The sequence below is a fragment of the Hyaloscypha bicolor genome, assembly GCF_002865645.1.
Source record: "Hyaloscypha bicolor E unplaced genomic scaffold K444scaffold_129, whole genome shotgun sequence".
Classification (NCBI taxonomy): Eukaryota; Fungi; Ascomycota; class Leotiomycetes; order Helotiales; family Hyaloscyphaceae; genus Hyaloscypha; species Hyaloscypha bicolor.
In genome coordinates, this window is record NW_020194631.1 from 36,487 (window position 1) to 50,307 (window position 13,821).

Genomic DNA, 13,821 nt, shown 5'->3' on the forward strand with positions numbered 1-13,821 from the left:
CATTTGCCCTATTAAAAGTAATACCATCTATAGTAAATCTAGTATCCTCCGCATTATCTTCAACTTCCGCTTCGTCATTAGAGCCAATATAGGTGAGATCTTCATCTCTATAGCTAGCGTCTCTCCCTTTATTAATAAACTAAATACCATCTTGATTATTATAATCCTTTAGCCTTGCCTCTTCTAGTCCCATAGCTACCTCTGGTAATGGATTCCAATCATATATACCCTTAGGTATTAATAAAAGCCCTAGCTTTGGACGAGTATTCTTCGTATTAATTAGGTGGTCGCTAATCGACTCCCTTAGATATATATACGTACTCAGGTAGTTCAGATCCCCATTCGAGTCACGTATAGACTCCGTAATTAGGAGTATAAAGCCGGCATTCTTAAGCTCTTGCTCACACCACTCAAGTATAACCTCCGGTAAATATACGTCTTTATTATAGCTAGCATATCCTTTACGTAGCTCGTTTAGTTTATTAATATTAATAGAAATCCCGTAGTCCCTGACCCCTATCTGCTCTGAAAACATATAGTTCTGGAATAGTTAACCAGGGATAATATGTGGACGATTAGGCTATTTCCTAATTAAATAGATATTCCAAACCCGGACGAACTCCTTAGTTTACTCCCGTATAATAGGTAAATAGACGAAAAGTATAGCGATATAGTCAGGGAGAAGTTTGCGGGAGTAAAGCCTTTGAGAGCGTAGTTATTTGAAAAATATCTTCCATTTATTTAGCATATCCTATATAATATTAGCTAATTAAATAAGTCTATATGGGATTAGTATAGATAAATTACCTTTGTAACTTGCCCCTACTATGCCTCAATTCGTTAATTAGCTATACTAGTCCCGAACTAATAGAGATCTGAGAACTGATATGGATTAATATCCCTTGTTTGGTACGTTGCTTTATAGAGGATATAATAGGTATTAGTAACCATGGGTGTTTCGCATCCTCTATCCGATCGAATATAGAGCGGAATAACCTCCATTTCGTCTACCAAGTTAAGGTATTGCACTAGAATAGTAACCTGGAAAGTGGTATAAGTAAGTATATATTAGTATAATATTAATTAGCCTAAAGAAGAATATAGTATGGAGATTCAGGGGGTTTATTACCTAAATTAAGGGTTTTTCAAACAACTAGTTCTCTATAATACTACAGAATTATATAGCCGGAATCACGACTAAGTGAATTTTGGCATTTTCAAGGGGATGTATTCATACCGAATTAGGAAATACTACTACTTATAGCACAACTATTTGAGATTCTAATATAAATCCAAGGTACGAACCGTGAGTAGGCATTAATACCAGCATATATCTCAATCCCACAAAATCATAGCTAAGTAAACGGATTAGTAGTTATTGAGATAATAATTTTTGAAGTTAAGTATATGCTACACTTACCTTGCAATAGCCATTAATAGACCAAACAAAGTTCGGCCCATGAATATTATATTCCCCCCTAGCTGCCTTTATCTCTTCCGAGCGACGTTATATACTTTCTGGATCAATTTCCTGTATTACAGAAGCTATTCTATTCCTAGAAAACTTCTGGCTATCCCCTAGGAAGTTGAGATAAGTATATAGAAGCCGGCAGCCATAACTTCTAGTATTGCCTTGTGGGCCTTTATCCACTATATATTACTTGAGGATATGGCAAAGTTGCTCCTTTTCTAGCTCAACTTGCGAATTAAGTATTCGACGTCGAAGGCCCATAGCCCGGCGAGCTTGTTATAATAGTCATAGATTAGGAATATCATATCCTAAGCTCCGGAGGTTGGTAAGTATATTGGCATTAGTCATATGGATATCACAAAAGAACCAGGCGATAAGACCCTTCACCTGCGGCGAAGGATCAAATATCGAACGTTTAGAGGGCGTTTTCCATTCGGAAAGCCTACTGCGTAGCATTCTCAGGGAAATATCAACGTCAAAGTCATGCTTTAACCTCTCCACAATAGTCTCATGTAATAGCTGCTGCTCAATTAAACAAAGAATATGGGCTTGATAGCACATAATATTAATCTTGAAACGACCCATTATAAAGAGTTTAATAATAATAGATCAATAGTATTAGAAATAATAACGTAGGAACAAAAGTATAAACGAAGTGTACCAGATGGCTAGTAGGCCAGGGGGCATATCACGTGTATTTTATTGATTTTTCCTACCCTATTGCATTCCTACCATGGAATGCGATAAAACACCATATAGATCGACTGTTTTAATTGTATTCTACTATAGAAATTAGCTAGACTATTAATAATAGCACATTTTTAAAATATCGTAATTTTGATTTTGCGAAAAAAAATTATAGTTGCAGCATCGTCCTTAAAGGAGCCCGTACCCGCCTTCCGCGGACGACCCCACCATCGATTGGAGGGGTAACTTCAGGATCTCGACGGATTACACATGCAACGGGACTCAGCTGAGCAGGCATGCTCGGAGTTACAAATGAACTAACCAAAAATCTTACCTACATCACTCACCTTTCTCCTTCCTCCCTTCTTCTTTCCCCCCCCCCCTTTCCAAACCTTACAACAGAAAAATTATCTTATCTCACCTTGATTTCCAAGCATCCGAGAGCCGGAGCGGCCGAACTTGCCTCGCAAGCCACTGTCAGAGATTCTCTATATATACGTGCAGACTGTTTTCTATCGAACGTTTGAAGGCAAATTTAGAAGAGAATTTGACGGAAAGAAAGACAAGAAGGAAAGATGGCAGGAATAATCCGAATCACGCTGTTCAAGATCCCGGTCAAGGAGAACCAGGCGAAGCTGTTGGATTTATACCGGACGATGGCTGCTTCTGCCAAAAAGGTATCCCTTCCCCTCCAATTCTTCTTTATCAATTTTTTGGAGCAACAGTTGATTGAGGTCTCTAGGACGGCAAACCCTACATACTGTCCCTCAACGCTGGACAAGCATATGAAGATCAACGCAGCCAAGGTTACACGGTCGCCGCGAAGTCGGAGTTCAGCACTCTGGAAGATATGAAGTATTATGATGATGCGTGTGAGGCGCACCAGACGCTGAAGGCGGGGTTGAAGAGCTTAGGCGTTGAGGGGGTGATGACGGTTTATTTCCCGCCTGCTGTTGTGAGTGTTCTGTAGGATGGCTACGTCTTGGAAGAGTTGGCAGACAATAGAGGAAATATTAGATGAAATCAACGCTTTATTTGATTTTGTATGCATGTCTGGCAGAGGCATGAGTGAGTGCTCAAGAACCCCTCCCTGACCAAAACCTAAAGCTTCACCATCCTCTCATTTCTTTCTCTATCAGCTTCCATCCCGTGCAAAGCAAAGCGTCACCTCCGTCACCTCACCTCTTGGGAAATGCACTCACAAATACTTCGCATAAAACTCCAACAACGTCTTATAGCCTCTCTCATACTCGCTCTTAACCCTCGCATCCTCCAAGTCTGACCTAGCAGCCATCCAGCCATGAATCTGATCACCAAAAATCTCAACATGCTTCTCGCCCTTCAGATTAGCCTCGAACTTCTTGACATCCTCGGCGGGCTCGTCCTTTGAGGCAAGCATGCAGAGAGGAATCTGGATGTTGAGGGCTTCGGACGGGTCGACCATTGCGGGATGGCATTCGGCGCCGGCTTTGAAGGGGGTGTCAGACTTGGAGACAATGAGTGAAACAATTTTGCCACCCCAGCAGAACTGTCCGTAGCACGTTAGTTTACACATGATAGAAAGGGGGGAAAGAGGAGGGACATACACCAGCAACAGCCCAAGTCTTGATAGAATCGTACTTGGTCTCGATTTCCTTCAGCGTAGCTGGGACCCTCGCAGCAGTCTTGGGGGGTGCACCGGTCGTTTGGAAGAAGTTACCAAGAGCCTTTCCCTTCTCTTCGTTGTCGGGTGGGTACCTTTGTTCTAATTAGCACTGCCCCACCTCCTGGTAGAAGTTTCGGGGAAAAGTAGAGAAGAACCCACCAGGAGATATCAGCTGGCTTGCCTTCAAACCAATCGGGCATGAAGACCAGATACTGGTTATCCTTGTCCGAGGTGGAGAGGATGTCAGCTCCTTGGAGTGATTGAGGGAAGTAACCGAAAATATCATAGATGTAGAGGATGGCTTTAGGGGCATTGGCTGGGCCGGTGACGTCTGTTCGTTCGATTTGTTAGCAATTGATAATAGAGATGAAGGTGGAGGTCGGGATGGGGAGGAATTGAGCGGAACTTACAAGTCTTCAAGCCTCCAATTGTCTCGTATCTACCCTTAGGCTCATAACCCTTCGAGATGATCGGGGGGATGTTGCAGCAAGCTGCGCTATGACCGTGCATAGCTTGAGCCATGGTGTACTTCCGTTTGTTGATTATTGGTTGTATATGGGATTGAGGTTTTAACTGAGTTGAAATTGAGCGAGCAATTGATCGCTGAAATAGTGGGGTTGAAATGCAGAGCAGTCGTGCTTGCATGTGGATGTAAAAAGTGAGGCAAGGCGCGTGGAAGTCGGGAGATATGGAGGAAGGAGGGGTTGAATGCGGGGCTGTAACACTCGGAAGCTGACGTAGAGATTTGGAAATGTGAATGATATCGACAGGGGTGCTGTTGGTGTATCTTCACGTGATTGGTAGAAAGGGGAATGATGAGCAGGGACGCTATTGGAGAGCTCGGGAATAATTGTAATGCCCTGGGACCCAAAAAAAATCCAACTCTCTGGCATGTCTTCGATGTCACAGCAGTGGCTCGCTCAAGCAAGTGGAGTCTTTTAGAAGAAGTCTCACTACTAGACCACGAGGGAATGTCACCTAAGAGGCATCGACTCAATTTGTAATCCTGTGAGATGACCGAAGTGGTCACTCGCGTGCATCGAGAAACCACCACCCCTTCAATGCACCAACTAAAAAAATTGAAAGCGCTCCAGACTCCAGTATTCCCTATGCAGCTGAAAGAGCCATGACATCGTAAGGGGACCAACATAATCAGAAGATGGAGTTGACAATATTACCGCCAATCGTTGCACCTGCACCGAAGATAGCAGCATTGCCCAACTTCTTGCCAAACTTCTTACCCATCTCCTGTCCCTTTCCAGGTGGCTTGTTATCGGTTGGTTGGTTTGCAACAGCCATAGGAGGAACGCTGCTATCGTACGGATTGCTTGGGCTTGGGGGAGGAAGTCCTTGAGATTGCTGACCAGGGTAGCCTCCATAACCGTTGGCCTTCTCATTGCCATACACACCTTGAGCCGGAGATGGGGCGGGGTTTTGCTGGACTTGGACGTAGTTGACCGGGAAAACACCTTCCTTTCCAGTGCGCAGATTCTTGCCCAACCACCAGTCGGCGTTCATGTATTCGAAGACAGAGATTTGGTCACCAACCTCGAATGTGCAGTCCTCCGGCTCGGCGTAGCGGTAGAGAGCAGTTGCTCGTGCGATCTCGGGCTTAGAAGGAGGTTGGCTGGGTGTACGGTTGGGGAGAGACGGAGGGGTGGGGGTATTGTAGGCGGGCGGTGGAAGGTCATTGACTCTCATGTTGTTGAAGGCGTTGGTTGGGACAGGAGCGGCATTGCTGCGAGAAGAGCTGTTGAGTGGGGATTCGGCGGGCAGAGATCTCATGATAGTGTCATAGACCTCATCGCTGATGGCTCCGTGCTCCGCGAGGCTCTCAAGTTCCTAGATCGATGTTAGCATGGGCAATGAAGCTCAGCTCGTGATACTTACATTCTTGATGTTGCGCAGGGAACGATTGTTATTGATAATCTTCTGGCGGTCTTCGGGAGGCAAAGAGGTAGCCATGGCTTTATTCTCGTGGTATGCGTACTCAATATCGGCGCAGTCTGTGCAGTTTGGGTGTCGGCAATGTCGAGTTGGCTGACCTGCGAGAACCAACTCAGCAATTGCTTGGCGTTCTTCCTTCGTGAAGTAAAGCGGACCGCGAGCTGCTACTGAAATAGATCGACTGCGTGACTTGATTTGGCCAGGGGAAGCGTTCTCAGGTACCGAGAAAACGCGATGACCGTACGTAGAAGGTGACGCGGGAGGTGGTTTCGCAAAACTGAAGGTAGCGCTGTGTTTGTGGAGAGTGGGACTAGGTTGGTCACGATACGGTTCGAAGACAATCCTGTTGGTGCCACTGAAGCTTCGAGAGAGCGTATGCGAAGGATTGGATGGACTTCGAAGTGATTGACTGCGCCGAATAGCAGCAAAACTTGGTGGTGGTCGACTTGGGGTCTCGAAGGTGGCACTTTGGGTGACTGCTGAGGAACCGCCGCTGGAACAGCTTGTGGAGCGAGTACCGACTGATCGAGAACTGATTGATCGAGACCGGACAGATGAAAGACTGGAGATGCGAGCGAACGTCTCAGCCTGGCCACGATAGTTTTCCTCGAGAAGTCTTTCGATGAGAGTATCGGGAGGGAGACCGAAGTCAGGGTCGTAAGGTCGTGGTGTGTTGCGGCGTGAATTGAGTGATGATCTGGATGATGTGGCGCAGTCCCTTGGCGAATTTGCTACGACCAGAGACTTCGCCTCAGTCACGACCTGGTCATCCAGTTTGTAGACTTTGCTTCGACTTTTGGTTCCTTTATGATCGTAGAAGACAAGCCCAAGCCCACTGCCTTCTTCTTTCTCGTCTTCGCTTTCACTCTCCGCCTCAACGTCTTTCTTGTTTTGTGTAGCGAGGTTTGGAGGTTTGGAATTCAAGGGTGGCCCAACGACAACTCTGCTTGGCATTTTCTTAAGTTCTTTCATGCCAGAGCCTTGACACTTCTGAGACTTGTCTGGCTCTTTTTTTGTTGACGCGAACATTGTTACAAGAATGCAAACTCCTTTGTCACTTGTTAGCTCGAGCCACAAGGTAGAAAGGATGTGTTGGACGTACCAACTGATGTCTTGATTCTGGCAAGCTCAATGAGCTGGAAACCCTGGCTGGATCTTTAGATGGGACCTGATGCGCTAGTTCCTCAAGTTCCTTCAAAGTATTAGCTCAAGATGTTTTATTCAAGGGATGGAAGACTTTACCTCCTCTGTTTCAAAGATGACGGAAGGAATAGAGGGACGTTTGGACACCTTAGAGATTGCTGGCTCTAGTAGGTTACCTACTCTACTGATTGCGCGTCTTGCCTTGCCTTCGAAGGTGGAGAGTCGCTCGAGCTGTTCCTGTACCTCTGCGGAGGCTCCACTGGGGATTTTGACTGTGGTCGATCTCGCGAGACCTTGTTCGTTTGGTGAAGGGCCTTTGTTTCTTGGGACGAGGGGATCTAAGGAAGCCGACCGTAGCGGGCGGTATACTTGAGGGGCTGGATCAAGGAGGTGCTCTTCTGTTTGGGTTGCTTTGTCAATGCCCCTCCTCTTGTATTCGTGCGTGACTTCGACAGTGACTGTGTTGATTATTTGGCCGTTGGTAAGCTCGGGTTTCTTTGCTTTCTTGAACCAGAACCAAGGCATGTTCAACAACCGTTAAGCCGCTGGGTGGTGGTGCTCGAGCAAGGTAGCAATGCCAAAGATCGAAAAGATCGAAAGGCTACTCGAATACATAATGGATTGCAAAGCCGAAGTGGACATACAATTCACTGTTGACTACGAAGCCCGAGCCCGAGCTCATTGGTCTGGATCGGGTATTCAGGTGAAATTTTCACCGAGATTGTTATCGTTAGTTTATACTGGACTATCATTCTTCCGAGGTCTATGTCTAAACTCATTGTCAAGACCAGCTCACGCCGTAGTGCACTTGACATGCTCCTTGGATACCCAATAGACCAGAACCCAACCGATATACAAGAGACCCAAACAAACAAAACAAAGAGTCTCAGGGCAGAGAAGTCAGATCGACTTAGAGCGCTTCCTTTGCACGATATCTCCTTTCCTCTCTTCAACTGAGCGAGATATCGGCCGCTGCACCGATTCTGCTTCTTCCTCTGGACAGAGAGACTCCGAGACTCCGCTGGTGATCAAAGATTTCAGAGAGAGGGTAATTTGGTCGGGTGAGCGGTATCGCTGCCATTTAGACAGACCTTTGATTCGAATATCAACAGGCCTGGTGGAGCCTTCCTGGGTAGCCTTCTCGACATCGAGGTTACTGGAAGTCTCTTCCCATTCAGAATCGTCATCATCTGCATCCGAAGACGGTATTTCCCAGCTTTCAAGTGTACCAGCACTGCTAAAGTCTTTAGTAGGAGTCGACTTCAACCTCATTAGCACACTTACCGTAGTAGAACTCTCTCCGAATCCGATCCTTCAGAACCATAAGAGCTGTCACAACTCCTGAGCTTGCTAGGACGAGCGACTCGCCGTTGTTGGGAAGTGGGTTTGGCTTGTCGAAGGAGCAATGACTCTGTCTCAACACTCAAAGACTGCTTATTCTTGTTAGGCGAGATGATATATCCAATGAAAGAGCACGCGGGATGATCTGGAAGGAGGTCCCAAATCATGACGGGCAAAGACAACGTTATCAGGGTCGAGTAACTTCTATATACACCTTCAACAGTAGCATACTTGACGAGGGCCGGAAAGTTTAAGAGCCACCGACGGCATGACAGGGCATCGAGAGTCTCTTGGTCTTCTTCCAATGCAATGGATATCAGCACATGGGGAATGTTATAATCGCCATTGGGACGGATCGCTGTCAATGGATTCTGGTCCGAGCTGTCGTCATCAAGTTCCATCGCATCAACATAGGTGGTCGATTTCGGTTGAAGCTCAGCCATTTTCCCAACGGTATTGGACTTTCTCAAAGAGGCGATTTCAATCCCAGGTGCTTTGGGGTCTCCAGTACACACCCAATGGATAGGACTAGAACATGTCTCCCACCGTCTCCCATCCATTCCTCGTTCCGGCGGTTTCTGCTTCAAGATGAAGAGAATCTCGGTATGTAACATTGCGGCGGAGAACGATGGCTTGTCAGCCCACTCCTCGAGCACTTCGATCAGGGTATAAGTAAATGAACGCTCTCCGGGCGAGGGAGCTGTTGTCTCAAATCCACAAGCAGCGATAGTCTCCATGGTATTAGACCCAAACCCGGAAGCCGAACTTGCTGCAGCGCAGCAATCGAGTAAAACTAGGACATCAGATGCTGCTGTGCTGAAAAGAGTCTGGATTGAAGTCCAATCCACGAAAGGGGAATTTGGCCCATCCCTGCACCACCATTGGTTCTGTCTAGCAGCGTTGATCACGCCATGACCTCCATACATGACAATGAAAAGATTTCCTTCAGCGTCGAATTTCTGGAGAAAGTCACAGGTCTTGCGCGTGAGCTGGATCTGAGAAGCCACAGACGGGATGAGCCAAATTTCTGTGTTGAAGCCGTACAATTTATCGAACACATGGTGGAGATGGTTTATTTCGTGTTCAACTTGCAGTTCGTCTTCTTTCCATCGGATTAAGCAGACGTTTACGGTGTGATATCGGGAGCGTCCTTGATTAGGAAAGGCTTGGTTGGCTGCCTGTGACTTGTGAGAAGGTTGAAAGTTAAGATTAAGGCATCAGCGAACGTCTTGTAGACTCTCGGCGAAAGCTGAGATGTCCGAGATGTGGTAGCTTGAGCGAGAAGTGTCATGAGTTATTGGAGAAGGTGGGGTAAGAGGTGTACCACCCTTGAAGGTCAGCTCTGCTATATGTAAGTTCTGGGTGCTGCTCACGGAGCTTCCACTCTCCTCCGAAGATGATGTGTGAAAAGAATCCATCGTCGTGAACAAGAGATTTCAAGTCATGAACCTGAGGCGGAGAAACACAACAAAACGGAGGAGAACGAAGGAGTTTCTGAACAATGATGGTTGCCTGCCTCGCCTTGCCGTCCCATCACCTCGTGATAAGGGTCAGTCATGTGGTCATGTGGTACAAGCACATTTACACAGATGGAAGGTCCGTAAGATCGGCCAGAAGTTGTGCTCTGGAGTGAGTGGAGAAGCGGCCGAGCTGCAGGGCTGGAAGCCTGGAGCAACCAATTGGCGACACGCCGACAAACGAGATTTCTGTGCCACATTGGTGCCAATCCAATCTCTTTTCGAAACATCAGATGTCACGTCTCCTTCAATCTATCTCGACTTCATTTCTGTCACACTCGGATCAGAACGAAAAGCTACTGTGCTTGCAACCTACTGTTTCTCGATTCGGATAGATCAACCGAATTACCCAGCCTGAAGAACTTTAGACGTTGAGTTTTCGTCAAATCATGATTTCGTCAGGAGTCTCATGCACCATCAATCAACACCAATCAACTCCTTTTCGCATCGCCTAAGCAAAGAATTTCGGCAGTGACGTCCCCGCTGCTGTATGGTGAGACGCGGTTTGTCCAATTTGGTGAAATCCGCACAGCATCTTTGAAGGCGTAGCATCCGTCCGATTGCTTTTCGGCACTGAAGAAAGAAGAGATGGTCGCTTCATTAGGGATGTAGTCGGGTCCGGACGGCATGAACTCGTAAAGGAAGGAAGAAGCACCGAAGAGGAGCAGGGATAGAGGACCGAAGTAGAACTTTGGGTTGTCCTTCAAGCTCTGTTGATACCGTTGGTATCGATATTTGGCCAGCACATCTCGATTGTAGAGACCGCCAGTTGTCTCAGTCATCCTCCTGAAGAGGGTGCTGTTGAAGGAAAAGTTGTTGCCATTACCCAGGAAGTAATCGTCGCGAGTGAGCGATGTGTAAGCCTCGATCTTGTTGTGACCCTCCAGGCCAGGCTCACTCCCCGTTGGGGCTGGGTTGAAGGACGCTTGGGTGGTAGCATTACAGCCGATGGACAGTCTCTCCGTTTTCAAATCACCATCAGTGAGAGTCAAACCAAGCAGAGCAAGGAGGGTTGCGAGGCCGTATCCGACGCTGTACAAATTTTGTTGGGCGTCAAGTTCGTTGAAGGCTGGTTATACCGTCATGTGCGAGGAAGTAATAATTTGCGGCGCCATTCAGTCCGGGACAGTGACCACGGATGTCATTAGGTCCAGGAGTGACGAAGTAATGTGCCGCGCCCTCGGGGGTCGGTACTTGATAGCTACCCTTGCCGTTGCCTTACTATCCGTTTTTGGCACCGTTGTATGGATACTGTTCTGCTATCAGTGCTCGAACATTAGGGCTCTATGTGGATTTCTTGCTTGATTAGCGATGCCTGGGGCTGCGACATGGTTGGGATTGTTGGGGCAAGTTAATGGTCACCCCGGATTACTACCCCCAGATTGCTGGCGTTTAGGTCGGCTACGAAGAAGCGTCGAATCGATACCAGGCATATTGGTCACGAAAGGGAATGCTGTGACGGTCTCAGTCCCGAGAGCAGCTGCAATCAAAGAGTACTTCATGTTGAGAGATTTGTGTGATGGATACAGGCACTCAAAAGATGTTGCTTACAGGGTGGAGAGCTGGAACAGAGGAGATTTCCAACCTTTATATATCAAAAGGAGCCATACGGCCCAGTACCGGAGAGGAATTACCGAACCATGGCAGCTTCCCCACAAGATCCTAAGTGCCAGGACCACCTACGCATGTGGATATTGTGGGATTTGCCTTCCTCAGCCAACACTACACTTGCCTATTGTCTGATATTTCTTACTCCATATTGACCCCCATCTCCAAGTCGGAGAAAGGCAACGATGGTCGCACCGGTGAGATTGGCTGCAGCTTCTTTCCGTCCGCTTGGTACAATAGAAGCCACAGACGTTGGGAGGCACTATGGCTTCTGACGGGGCACCGAGCGGAAACCTTTAGGAGTCTTCCACGAATCAAAAGAAGAGCAATAGTCAGAAGGTTTCATTAGGTCTTGAAAGAGGGGCATCGTGCTTGGTGATCGACAACATCCGCAAGCGCATTTCACTTACTTCCTCTAGTCATGGAGCACCGTGTTCAGCCAATGAGGTCGAAGATGGTTTCAATGGGACTGAGGTATCATTTCCCTCGATGGCTTGGGCACCACTTGCTAGACTGCGCACCGCTTCGGAAGAAGCCCTCTATTGCCAGCAGGGTCCTTTCCAAAATCCAACAAGGTCCCATCCAAGTCTGGCCCTGTATCTGCCGTCAGAGGACAAAAGGGAAGTGCGAGGCAGCACTGATGAAGCCCGTAAGAGAAACACAAGCCTCTTTAATCTTCGGCTTCACAAAACAACATTCGTCATGAGTTCTCCAGCCACTCAACCACGGAGAAAGGACGCCTCCTACCTAGTTGCAGTTGCCGGACAGCAACTGATACCAAGAAATTTGTATCTTCAACTATGTCGGGGTCCACAGTTCACCGATGCACTTGGCCTGTCCTTACACCTTGACCTCTTCTTCGCCATATGGACTTTGAGAGTTTAACTATTCAAACAAATCCAGAGCAGATATTTGGATACCGTTCTCTCCCACTTCGTGGCTGCCTCAATTATATGGTTCTCGAGCTTCCACGATGACTCCTCAAGCTACAAGATACAGTGGCTTATGCATTTTATCAAGTAATGGTCCGCATGCGAGCGGCCTCGAGTTCGGAGATCATATTTTCAACGAATCAACTTCAATATAATTCTGAAGGATGGGAGAAACGAGGGGCTATGCAAAGCATACTGATGGGGTTAGAAGTGCCTCCAAAGCCAAAGTCCAACCTCAACAAACAGATCTGAGATCATGTGCTTTCCTTCCGCCAGAGCCTGTCCCGCCTCTGCGAATCTCAGTTGTGCATGCATTTCAGCTTAATGCACACTTTTTGCTTTGCATGATTTGAGTTTCAGATGAGATATTCTGGTGTCATCCGGAGATTCCCCCCTTGAGGTCTAAACGCCACAGCACTTCCTTTCCTCAATAACTCACGCGAGATGACGTTCTGATCTCCAGGATCTGTCGACCGCATGACAAGTTTTAGTGGACAAGCTCCTATCTTTCTATTCTTAACGGCACCAACTACGATGGCTCGGAATTGGTTCGATGAAGATCGCCTTACAAAGTAAAAGACTGCAAATAGTTCTTCGAAATCAAGGCCATGGGTTTCTAGAATCCTACTAGGGCGAGTGTGACCTCTTATCTGTGGCAAGCGGGATATTAGGGGGAGGAGTAGAGTACTCTCTCAATCTCGGGCTACCAACTCAGCAGTGCACGGAAATAATTCCTCGCCGTCTCTTGCAAGACAAAACAGACTGATCAAGTTTACGTTCATCGAGACTTTTTCGCGGGCACCGGAGTTCATGTCGCAGAGGCAAAATTTTTCATTTACGGTCGTTAAACATTCCTCAAGTCCCAAATTTCTTCCTAATAAGAGGCGAGTCCTCATCATCAGTTGCATAGCCAACAATATCCGAATCCGAGTCCTTCTCCAACCCTCCTTCGGCGGCAACATATGTTGTCGGTAGATGCCTCAATGCTTTCAAGTCCGTCCCCTCTCCTAAAGCCTGATCACCTTGCTCTCGATACCATTGCAACGTATCTCCAGTAGCTGAACCTTCCAGAAACGCAGAATCGAGCTCTGGATCGTACAGTTGTCCCTGCTCTTGGTCTCCTTTCTCTGGGTACTCCATAGCGGCTTGTGCTTCAAAGAAGAAGGCCTCCAATTGCGTGGAAATGTTCTTGGTTCGTTATTGGTTGATTGCTGTTCAAATATTCTTCCATGTTAATCAACCTCTGCTCGACACCGCTCAACACTCGATCTAGGTCTCCCAATGTCATTTTGACGTGGTTTAATGCTCTCTCGACATCGTTGAGCATATTTCCAAGGTTCTTCGTTGGAGATCCAGTCTTCGATTCCGGACTTGGAGAATCAGTAACGCTTAGGTTTGTCTCCGGTTCGTTTATCCAAATGGGTTTATGCGGATTCTGAGAATTGTATTGCCACATTTCGTTGAAGCGAAATAATTAATTCTAGTATGCAAATATCTTCATGTGGTGGCTTGGGATTTGAATGGGAGAGC

At 47.0% G+C, this 13,821-nt stretch overlaps 6 protein-coding genes across 7 annotated transcripts; 1 reads left to right on the forward strand and 5 right to left on the reverse strand.

The window, feature by feature from the left end:
• Positions 1-2,733: 2,733 nt before the first annotated feature.
• On the forward strand, positions 2,734-3,128 carry K444DRAFT_634219 (uncharacterized protein; the record flags this gene model as incomplete). The annotated part of the gene is made up of 2 exons (XM_024883719.1): positions 2,734-2,835; positions 2,901-3,128. 2 exons carry the CDS (start codon positions 2,734-2,736, stop codon positions 3,126-3,128), a joined length of 330 nt encoding a protein of 109 aa, XP_024731390.1.
• A 228-nt stretch (positions 3,129-3,356) lies between these two features.
• Positions 3,357-5,135, reverse strand: K444DRAFT_539133 (the record flags this gene model as incomplete). 2 transcript variants are annotated; one of them, XM_024875597.1, is made up of 4 exons in its annotated part: positions 3,357-3,686; positions 3,745-3,895; positions 3,963-4,134; positions 4,214-4,325. In XM_024875597.1, 4 exons carry the CDS (start codon positions 4,323-4,325, stop codon positions 3,357-3,359), a joined length of 765 nt encoding a protein of 254 aa, XP_024731391.1. The 2 variants fall into 2 exon arrangements, with proteins under 2 accessions (XP_024731391.1, XP_024731392.1); XM_024875598.1 differs by lacking the exons at positions 3,357-3,686; positions 3,745-3,895 and having other exon boundaries at positions 3,967-4,134; positions 4,214-5,135.
• On the reverse strand, positions 4,956-7,418 carry K444DRAFT_634221 (uncharacterized protein; the record flags this gene model as incomplete). The annotated part of the gene is made up of 4 exons (XM_024883720.1): positions 4,956-5,645; positions 5,694-6,815; positions 6,853-6,942; positions 6,993-7,418. 4 exons carry the CDS (start codon positions 7,416-7,418, stop codon positions 4,956-4,958), a joined length of 2,328 nt encoding a protein of 775 aa, XP_024731393.1.
• A 166-nt stretch (positions 7,419-7,584) lies between these two features.
• On the reverse strand, positions 7,585-9,667 carry K444DRAFT_617834 (uncharacterized protein). The gene is made up of 3 exons (XM_024881207.1): positions 9,461-9,667; positions 8,178-9,412; positions 7,585-8,127 (listed from the first exon to the last, which is right to left on the reverse strand). The coding sequence occupies exons 1-3, from the start codon at positions 9,650-9,652 to the stop codon at positions 7,794-7,796; spliced, it is 1,761 nt and encodes a 586-aa protein (XP_024731394.1). The 5' UTR covers positions 9,653-9,667; the 3' UTR covers positions 7,585-7,793.
• Positions 9,668-10,182: 515 nt separating this feature from the next.
• K444DRAFT_634223 (uncharacterized protein) lies at positions 10,183-11,253 on the reverse strand (the record flags this gene model as incomplete). The annotated part of the gene is made up of 2 exons (XM_024883721.1): positions 10,183-10,820; positions 11,124-11,253. 2 exons carry the CDS (start codon positions 11,251-11,253, stop codon positions 10,183-10,185), a joined length of 768 nt encoding a protein of 255 aa, XP_024731395.1.
• Positions 11,254-12,813: 1,560 nt separating this feature from the next.
• K444DRAFT_104984 (uncharacterized protein) lies at positions 12,814-13,348 on the reverse strand. Its single transcript, XM_024870280.1, has one exon. It carries the CDS (start codon positions 13,251-13,253, stop codon positions 12,984-12,986), a length of 270 nt encoding a protein of 89 aa, XP_024731396.1. The 5' UTR covers positions 13,254-13,348; the 3' UTR covers positions 12,814-12,983.
• Between the last annotated feature and the right edge of the window lie 473 nt (positions 13,349-13,821).